The sequence below is a fragment of the Acyrthosiphon pisum genome, chromosome X (assembly GCF_005508785.2).
Source record: "Acyrthosiphon pisum isolate AL4f chromosome X, pea_aphid_22Mar2018_4r6ur, whole genome shotgun sequence".
Lineage (NCBI taxonomy): Eukaryota > Metazoa > Arthropoda > Insecta > Hemiptera > Aphididae > Acyrthosiphon > Acyrthosiphon pisum.
The window spans coordinates 84385007-84396305 of NC_042493.1; the positions used below are offsets into that span (position 1 = coordinate 84385007).

Here is an 11299-nt window from a genome sequence, read left to right on the forward strand (position 1 = left end):
TTCATATAAATTAAATCTTTTCATGCTGAACTAAGCTATATAGTATATTTGATATAAAAAAGTTGGGTAAGTGGATGTCGCTCTGCTGTTCAGTAGATTACAAGTGGGTCACTGTATAATGGATACTATTAAATTTAAATTCAATGATATGATATCACTGTATAAGAAAAACGATTCTAAGTGGAGAAGGTATGTCAGAGCTTAGGTATAAGGTATATTATATACTTATCTATAGAATTAAATAAAAAATTGACCAATAATAGGTATCTATAATAAATTCCAAATTAATCATATCACAATATCCATTAGGTACTTATAACGCGTTATACATCAACAACAAACCGTGATACTATCATAGATATATAATAGTATACTTTAGAAGTTTCAAGTATACCCAAGAATAATATTATACAATCATAATAAAATAACTAAAATAGTTATTCTAGGTTTTTAACATGTAATTTCGTCCAAATTTGTACTTAAAATGTCTATAAAAATAAACTGTGTAAATGTATTTTTAGAATTTTTGGTAACAGAATTATATATTTACGTGGAATCTTGTTTTAAATTTTCAATCCTTAGATATAAAAGTTGAACATTTTATAAATTTTTAACTACAAAATAATTATTCAAATTTAAATTTGATACATTTTGTCAAAATTTGATTTTTAAATGCTTATAAAAAAAAAATTATGCCTATTTATTTTTAATATTTTTCAACTGCTATTGTAACAATATATCAGGATCGATGTATTACATTTTTACACTTTTTGGCCAAACAGATAAAACTTTATTGATATTTATAGAAAAAAAAATAAAAAAATTATGATACTATAAAATTACGGATACTGACAATATCCGTAAACAGCTCAAAAAGAGTCAAATTATTTTCAAAATGTTATCGTGTATAGAAAATTCTAATATAAATATTCAGTGAAATTTTCAAGTATCTACAGTCATTCATTTTTTAATTACAACAAAATAAGAAAATCGTTATATGAGAAATCAAGTGAATATCAAATGTTGTAAAAATATGAATTTCAACGCTCATAAAAATGTAATTTTACTTTCTTCTAGACATTTTTATTTTGAAAAAGTTAGACAAACATATGAGGAATTTTGTATTACATTTTAAAATCGTAGATTCAAAAAGAAAATTTTTCATGAATTTCTAACTCAAAATACTTTGCAAATTTTCGTCATTTTTACGTATTTTGTCAATATTTGAAATTCAGATGCTTATAAAAATAAAATGTGACTATAGATTTTTAATTTTTTTTATCTGCCATTGAAACAATATACTAGGAGCCTTCTATTAAATTTTCAAGCTTTTTTAGTCAACAAATAACATTTTATTGATATTTATAGAAAAAAAAAATTATAGCTCAAAATAAAAAAAATAAAAATATTTGGAACATATTATGATGTATAGAAAATTCTGACATAAACATTCAGTCAAAATTTCATGTACCTACGGTTATTTTTATAAGAGTTGCTCCAAAAACCAAAATCGATATTTCCGAAAACAGATTTTGTGTAAAAATTCCCGTTTTCCTTAATTTTTCTCGTTTTTCGCGGTGCTTTTGAAAACCACTGGAAATTTTCACTTTTGACCACCAAAGTACCAACTAGATTCACTTTCCTATCAGAAAAGATACTGTTGAAGAAAATCCAAGCACTTTTACTATCCTAAAAGGCGATGACAGACACAAAAAAAAATTTTAAAAAAAAAACACACATCATTGTAAAATCAATACATTGAACGTTCTACTCAGAATCTAAAAATGTATTTTTACTACAATGACTATCAAGAATTTGAAAACTCATATATCAAAAAACTCATTAACCCCATCGTTAATTTGCAATTTATGAAACCCGTGATCGAAATTAATAGTAGCGAATAATGATCTAATAATATTATAATCACCGTTTAAATAATCCTATAAAGTTTCATTAAAATATTACAAAGGCTTTATTTAATTTGTTTTGAAATTAGTCAATCAGAATGTTATCAATAATCTATTGTCAATGCCTACAATTAGGTACATGCCACTTCAACAATTGACGCATTTGATAAAATTAAGTCTAAAACAGAATTATAATGATTTATTTATTATATTTAATTGATTTAGATTAAGATAATATGAAAATTAGCTTTACAATAATTACGAGAAACAGCGAACGCCATTCAAACAGTTAAATGTCAAATAGTTGAACGTCAATATATTGAACGATAAAATGTTGAACATTCAAAACGTTGATGTTAAACCCTTGAATTTATATAATTTGTTAATGTCCTTTTATTAGCTGGTAAATTAAAATCACCCAATAGAGTAATATTAGCTATAAAATCGTCACAATACGCTTATGGTTTCGAATAAAGAAATTATATAGGTAATTAAAGAAATATGAGAGTTGAATGTATATTTATAGCTATAATATAGGTTCTCAAAAACTACTTAACTGATTTTGTGAAAATTACGAATTGATCTTGGATTAGTGATTTTGAAAAATCTTGTAAAAAATTAAACTTCAACACTTAGGTATAAAAAAAAATTATGCTAGTGTATTTTGAATTTAATAATAATAATAATATATCTGCAAACAAACAGCAATATATTTTCATAAATATAACATAATAAGTTTGCTCACCTCAGCATGTGTTTGAGGAAAGAGGTTTTTAAATTAGACAATATTTAATAATTATATAGTTATATAAATTAATATTAACATTAAAATACCTAATCTAGGTGATAAATCTTTTAAAAAATTAAAAATAATAATAATAAAATGGTCATTGATAAATATTATTAACCTATATTTACCTATTTATTATAACCTTTAAATAAATTAAAGTTGGATAAATTATTAATATTCATTTTATTTAAAAATTTCTACAAAGCATTATTGCACGAGTCAGACAACTCTTAGTACCAAAGTGCCTATTGTAAGTTGGCACAGTTACATTGAAATTTATTTTAGTCGAGTATTATAATTATGACAGCATATTGGAAAGTATTTTGTATATTTATAAGTTAATAGAAAGGTACCTACATGTATTAAGTAACAAGCTGAACCCATGCACTTCGTTGCCCGTTAAATGTACCAACTCTATATGACTCAAACTTTGATCAATTCGTTATTTAATATTCAGTGTATGGTGTTTAAAATTAATCTTAACTTTTCCGTTGCCCGGAATAAAAATTCTGATTCGCAGCAGTTGTAGGCAATCTACCTGCGGTAGATCGCGGACCGTTTGTACGTAGTGTATGATTTAACTCTAAAGTACCAAAGTTATATCAAGTTTATCGTATTCTACCTATGGTGGATAAATATAATCAATTAATACAAAATCCTAACCTAACCTGTTGCGTCACTATTGTATTTTTGACATCCAGATTTCCTACTTTTCTGGTGGATTTTCCTAAAATATTGTTTCATAATAACCTTCTCCATGATATACACTTTCGTTTAAAAAAATCAAGAAGATCTGATAAGTAGTTCCAGAGTTGACCCTGTACAAAGATTTTTCATTTCACATTTATATAGTTGGACGATATATATCATAATATATTGACAAAAAATAATAATGCAAATCAACTATGGTGCCCGTAACCAATAGCAAGCAATATTCAATACACTATTATTATATTAGTCCGCAACTTACCTTGTTGTTTTTAGCCATGTCGCCAAGTGTGTACTTAAGAGGCAATAACTCCGGAACCACATATCGCACAGTGTACAAACTTCACGAAAACCATTTACATATCAATCTTAATATGCCCTGAAATTTTTATCGAAATCAGTTTGGTGGATCTTGAGTTATAAAATGTATTCAAAATGTACACTTATTTTTATATAATATATAGATTGATAAAAATTGAGTAAGTACATTAAATTCCTGATATAAAAATTCAGTGATTGTAATACGAGGTTAACCGTTAACTTAAAATCTTATTCATAATGATTCTAATTTTGTTTACGTGGATATTGAAAGCTTCGTCCATACCGCTATTCGATATGAAATAACTGATTGCACAAATGATAAATAGATTACTCTCAGTTGATGTTTATCAAATAAGGATCAAAAACTTCTAAATACAAAGAATTTACGGCACAATATAGTCAATAAGTGTTAACCATTTTAATTTGAAATCAATAAATGGTCCAAAATATTTAATTGAATTTATTATTTCGATATTCAGATAAGTACAATTACTTTAAAACTGGGCTTGTATTTGAAAAAAAAAATTCGTTTCATGTTATTTACAATTAAAACTTTACACGATTTTTGCGTTTATCGTTATTTAGAATTAAAACATTATAAAAGTGTTGTGATTATCATTATTTAAAATAGTGTTATTCAATTTACAAATAAATAACTAATACGGGTAGATAATGACTTTTGACCAGGATACGTAATACAATATAATCAATTGGGGGACGAAGTAGACGAGTGGACTAAGGCGTCGGATCGACGCCGTTTCAAAACCTAAGCTGTGGGCGGCATTTTTCTTCGGACAAGTCATGATGTCCGGAGAGAAGTGCCGCCATCCCCCACCCGAGCGTGGCAGATACCTATCATGGGTGCACAGTAAAAAATCTGCCAAACCAAAAACACACGTGTTTTCTAAACTTACAATTTCCTCCCCTACACATATAACTAATGGCCATGGATCAATTAAAAAAAAAATAATAATAAAAAATATAATCAATTCTAATGTCTGTACCTACGTATGAAATAAATATTTCTACAAAACCATTATAACTTTTAAATAAATGGATTTTAAAATATTTCGTTTTGCGTTATGTTTTCCTCAATTATATATAATAAATTTTGTTATTAATCGTTACGTTTTGTTTTGTAGTATTAAATTATTTTTAATTGGCACTTAACGTTATAATTACGTATACAAATTTCATTTGCTTTTTGTCAAATATAACGTTATAATCATAACGTTATTACAACGTTTGCAATCCCTGATTTAAAAATTCCTTTAAGAACAATACGTATGTGGGATCTACTATAACGTTATTAAGCATTTAAAACCACTGTTTTAAAAAACATCCAATTAATAAATAATAACAATTTAGTCAAAATATTTTAAAATATTCATTGAGTATCCATAGAGAATAAAAAAATGAGTAAGATACAATGTTTCAAGTCTTGAGAAAATTTAAAACAATTTAAAATTTATATATTAATTAATAAATATATTAATTCACTAATGACCACGCAAACCTTTCCTTATCTCTGCTCCACTCATACTCGTCCACAAATAATCAAGTTCATGAATTAAGATTCTTCTTATTTTTGCGTATTATATGTATATTTTCCATTTGGTCTATACGTATAATATCATTGGTTATTACCTATTTATGTGTGATTAAAATTGTGATATTCGTTATTACATAACGTATATTTTATATAAAAATTGTTTGAAGTCTGCTCGTCGAACGTCCCGCACTAGTGAAGTGGACTTTTTTCGTTTTTCATTGTACATTAAATTATTAAGGGCCCCCAAGTTTGTTAGATCATAACACCACATCAAACCGGCCACAGGTATAATTAAACAATATCCCAATTTCATTATGAACTAAATTAATATTCTTGCCTCCCGTTATCGTTATTTACGTTGTCGTGCACATTAAGTTATTTTCCTAGTCCACTTCATAAAAGCCGAAGTACGTAGGATTGCCTAGTAGCAATAAGTTAGGGGTCATAATTGTTTTTGGACATATCGAGTGGTGCTTAAGAAATTGTTATAAAATATATTATAATAAGATTTTTATAAGCAATATCACTGATTCAAGTAATATATTAATATAGGGAATATTATAATATTAAAAAATATCAAAAATTTATTATAAATATTCTAAGCGTAGCGTAGTTTTTTAGATTATTTTGTTATGAAACGAACTTTTTAGATAATCCTCGTAGGTATCTTTGAATTAAATTAACAAACTTTTTGACAGGGAAAAAAACTTTATCGACAATAATTGAAACAAAACTAATTAAAAGTCAAAAATGTCTCATGATATTTTTATACTATTATATATTAAAAATATTATCATGTATAGAAAATACTAATGTATAAGCATTTAATGAAAATGTTATGTGTATATACATTTTATAAGCCAAATTCAACTATTTTTCTATTTTGTTTGCGTAAACTAAAAAGTTTTCTCATACATTTTAAACGAATTTTTAAAAATCATGTGTAATTAAATTATCAAATTGTAAATAAGTTTGAACTGCATGTTGTATATTGGTTGAATGAAATGTGTTAACGTGTGTTAACGTTACTGTATGTATATAATCGTTAAGATAAGATACGAAAATATCGTCAGTAGCTGTAAAATATAATATAATGTAATCTTATGAAATATAACTCACAAAAAATCATTTGTCAAATGTGACTCGATAATGATATGATTATTAATTATTAATTAATCAATACAAAATATAATTCTAATATTTTCAATATAACAGTGGCGTACGCAGGATTTTTCAATGGAGGGGGGGGGGTAGGGGAGCTTGAAAATTGGTTACAATTTTATTTTTATTTTGTCCAGTCTAATAATTTCAGACGTATTTAGACGATTTTAAATTGTTTGTAACTGGTAGAAAAAATGCTCTGATCACAAACTTCGATACCTGATCTATGTTTTTGGAAGCAAATTGGATTTATATAGTACTTTTAGGAGGTTGAAATTGAAAATGCTCAGTGCTTTTGAAAATTGTTTGGTAACCAACTTGGTTATACAGTCTCTTGGATTGATTAATTTACATTTTTTTTTTCTATTAATGTTAATAAAAAATTATTTATTCGGTCAAAAAGCTTAAAAAAGTAATACTTACGTAAGTTTTTATTATAGCTAAAATATTAACGATACATAGGCATCATGTTTTTTTTTTTATATGTATTTAAAGTTAAAATTTCGTCAAAACCACAGTTAATTTGTAATTCAAAACTTATAAAATATTAAATTTTTATAGCTAAGGCTAGACAATTCAAGACAAGGTCTCCCATACAAGTAGCTCATATTTTTACCGAAGAATTGGTATGCAAATACAATGTTTTTTCAAAAATAAATTCATTCTGGTAAGACGTATATGAAATTTACGTCTTGTTGACAGATGAAACTTGATAAATATTTTTTTTTTAAGTAATAATAATACGGGCAATGGAGGAGGCTTCAACCTGTTAGCCCCCTCCCCCCACCCAAATTCTATATAATGAGATAAATAGTTCATAAATTATAATACAAAGTCTAAGTACAATATACTTAGATAACAATAATAGTTATTACAATATTTGTGTATGAATTAATGAATATATAAATAATGATGTACTAACTGCGATAGTTGGAGAAGTATTATATTTTAAAATCACGATTTAGATATTACGGTGAGTCACTTCCCAGTTTGATGGATATTTTTTTAGAATTTTTAAAATTGTATTCAATGTACCAAGATTATTCAATGTACTACGTTTATTACTACGTTTACATGCATCCTTTAATTCGTATTAACTTGATTCGTATTGAATCAATTCGAATTAGGTTACAAGTATACATGCTATCGTAATACCGTATTAGGATAATACACTTCCACCAAACCAGTTTACGTTGCAACGTTTACATGCACTGTTAAAACCGATTTAACTCAAATCGAATTAATAATTTCATTTTTTCCCTCCAATTTATTCTGTGATATTACATATTCCATTGATAACAATTTTTAGAACTTTGTTCAGTGTTTAATGTGTAGAATTTTGTTAAAATTCTATGAAGTATGTCTTCTTTTAACTATTTACAATTGTTACAAATGATGGAATTACTACGAATGAATTTAAAACAACAAAATAAAAGACGTAACAAACTGAGACGCTTAGTTATAAAAAAGCGAAGGGACTTCAAAATTAAGTTATGTGATGACTTGAAAAAAATGAATCTACATTATCGTCAACAATTACTTGATAGCTATAGATTAAGTATTGGACCTTTATTAAATGGACCACGTATAAGGAGTTTATGGATGAAAAAACGTTCTAGTGACTGGTGGCTGGAAATAGTTAATGTCCAGTTTAGAAAAGAAGACTGGATTGAAAATTTTCGTATGACAAAAGAAACATTTGAAAAGATTGTCAAGTATGTTTCTATTAAATAAACAATATCTATTGTAAATTTGTAATTAATAGGGCTATAATACATTTAGAGAACTAACAATTCATCTGCAACCAAATTGTTTGCCTGTAAGAGCGCCTGTTGCAATTGACAAGAAAATTGCAATGACTATTTACAAATTGGCAAGTTGTTGTGAGTACAGGATAGTAGGAAATGCTTTTGGAGTGCACAAAAGCACAGTTAAAAAATGTTTTTACCAAGTGGTCAAAGCCATAAATACTGTACTTCTATCCAAGTATGTGAAGTTTCCTGATGAAAACGAAGCTTTACGTATAGCAAATGCTGTGGAAAAAAAAACTGGGATGGTACAGGTAGGTAGATAGGTGTAAATAATAAACTATAGAGACAACTTTATATTGCACACTGATATACCCCTGATAATTTGCTAACTTTTATTTAAATTTAAGGTTATTGGTATGATAGATGGAACACACATTCCAATATTAGCTCCAGTTAATGGTAGAATAGACTACATTAACAGAAAAGGTTGGACCTCACTCATTTGCCAAGCAGTGGTAGATCACGAATATAAGTAATTAAACAAATTAAACATTTACTAATTTTGGTATAACTACTAATGTAATATACCTATAGAAATTGTGTGTACGACAATAGTCAATAACTATGATTCAATACTATTAACATCTCATTTAGGTATATTTATAACTATTATTTTTTAATAATTAGATTTACTGATATATGTTGCAAATTTCCGGGAAGTGTACATGATGCTGCTGTTTTAAAAAGCTCAAATTTATATAATTACGCTCATCAAAAAATACCTTCAATTAAAAAAAATATTGATGGTGTAGATGTACCTTATTTTTTGCTCGGTGATCCAGCATATCCACTCCTTCCATGGTTAATGAAAGGTATAATAACTACTTTTTTCTTAGACTAAAAATTGACTATATTATATATTATATTTATTTTAAGGATATACTGGTAGTGTAAGCATTGAGGAAGACAATTTCAACACATATTTAAGTTCGGCACGTATGGCAGTTGAAAATGCTTTTGGAAGGTTAAAAGGTAGATGGAGATGCCTACAAAAAAGGATTGATATTCACCATAGTTTTGTTCCATCTGTTGTATCTTGTTGTGTCACACTACACAATATTATTGAAATGGAGCATGATCATTTTAATACCACATGGTTAAGAAATGTTGAAGACTCAGATGTAGTTTACCCTCAGCCCACAACCAGTGTAACAAATCGTAGAGACACAAGTTTAAATGTTGACGATATGAAGAAGATAAGAGAACATTTAAAAATGTACATGGTAAACAATTACCCATTGAGAAGTTCTTCAGTCAGGACATTATAATTCCTATTTTTTTTTTTTATACTTATATGATAATATATACTTTAAATATATGACAGATATTAATGATACCTAGGTATGTGTATTCTTTTTTTATTTAAATAAATTGTATTCTGTTCAGTCTCAATAGAAATATAACTTAATTTATAAATGTATACTTAAAAACAAAAAAATAATTTCAATCTTGTTCGTTGACTTCAAACTTATAAAATACTTAAACATTTATAATAACAAAAAGTTTAAACTTATAAAAAAAATTAAATATACTTAAATAACAAAAAAATAATTTCAATCTTGTTTGTTGACTTCAAACTTATAAAATACTTAAACATTTATAATAACAAAAAGTTTAAACTTATAAAAAAAATTAAATATACTTAAATAACAAAAAAATAATTTCAATCTTGTTCATTATCTTCAGACTTATATAAAATACTTAAATATTTATAATAACAAAAAGGTTGAACTTATTAAAAAAAATTAAATATACTCAAAAAACAAATTTCAACTTTGTCCATTATTAAATGAAGAAGGAAACAACTGTTGAGTAGATGGAGAATTTGAAGGAAGGTCTGTATATGAAGTAGAAGGAAGATGCATGTATGAAGTAGATGGATAGGTAGTTGGAATATGCATCGTTGGTGTATACGAATTAGTATGGTTAATTTGTCTTTCCATAAGTTTTAAAATATTGTTCATCATAAATTCGTTTGATGCTCTGTCTGCTAATGCTATTTCCTCTTCTTTCTGCATTATTTTTTCCTCCCATGCCTTTTGTTTCTCAAAATACTCGTTATTTAATTTTGATTGTTGTTCAAAGAAATCTCTTTGTAGTTCTTTTTGTGACTCCATAAACTCTGTACTAAATCCTTTTAGTGCTCTTGCATATGGTGCAGATCTAACAGACTCTAATAGTACAAAACATTATACACAATGCATATTAGTTGAATTAATTAATAAATAAAAAAATAAACTCATAAAGTAAATTACTTGTTGTATTCAATGATTTTGAAGCTTTTTGACTACCTACAGAATTTTGACTGTTTCCAATGTCTAAACATGTCTCATTTATCTCATTTGTGTCACAGTTAACAGGTGCAATATTATTTTCTGACGTATCTTCGATTTCATTGAATAAATTATTGGAATCTGTATTAGTTTGATCCTCATCAACTTGATCAACTAATTATTAATATAATAAATATTTATTAACTAATTTAATTAATCAGTTTTAAATTTTTACAAATAATTATAAAATATTTTAGGTATGTTTTTTATAATTGTATACCAGGGGCATCATTTGGGGGGGGGGGGGTGCATTTGCACCATTTTTTTTAAACGCCTTCTTTGGCCTGCCAAGAATAAATACATGCGCCGATACATCTAAATGTTTAGATCTAAATATTATTATAATATTGATAACATTTTATCTTTAGTTCTAACATTACCTATAAGTACAGCTTCAAATGAAAGATTTTTTTCTTCACTTAAGAAAGTCAAGTCTTATATTAGATCAACTATGGGAGATGAGCGCTTAAGTGACTTATTGGTGGTCGATTTTTCACAAAATTGAATTTGGTTTTTGGTGTAACTTTAAAAAAAATGACCGTAAATACATGAAATTTTCTCTGGTTGTTTATATTTGCATTCTCTACACACGATAACATTTTCAAAATTTTTTGATTAATTTTGAACTGTTTAGGGACATTTTCATTTTCCATTTTTTTTTAGTTTTTTTTCTAGAAATATCAATAAAATTTTATTTGTTGGATAAAAAAACTTGA

The 11299-nt window shown here is 26.6% G+C and overlaps 1 protein-coding gene across 1 annotated transcript; it reads left to right on the forward strand.

Annotated features, from left to right (window-relative positions):
* Positions 1–7798: 7798 nt before the first annotated feature.
* On the forward strand, positions 7799–9518 carry LOC103309361 (protein ALP1-like). The gene is made up of 5 exons (XM_008184608.1): positions 7799–8154; positions 8222–8501; positions 8598–8722; positions 8878–9062; positions 9127–9518. The coding sequence occupies exons 1-5, from the start codon at positions 7799–7801 to the stop codon at positions 9516–9518; spliced, it is 1338 nt and encodes a 445-aa protein (XP_008182830.1).
* The last annotated feature ends 1781 nt before the right edge of the window (positions 9519–11299 follow it).

Coding starts and splice junctions, on each gene's coding strand:
- LOC103309361 (XM_008184608.1), top strand. CDS start 7,799: ATGTCTTCTTTTAACTATTTACAATTGTTACAAATGATGGAATTACTA. Junction 8,723..8,877: donor GTGGTAGATCACGAATATAA/GTAATTAAACAA, acceptor TTTAATAATTAG/ATTTACTGATATATGTTGCA. Junction 9,063..9,126: donor CCTTCCATGGTTAATGAAAG/GTATAATAACTA, acceptor ATTTATTTTAAG/GATATACTGGTAGTGTAAGC.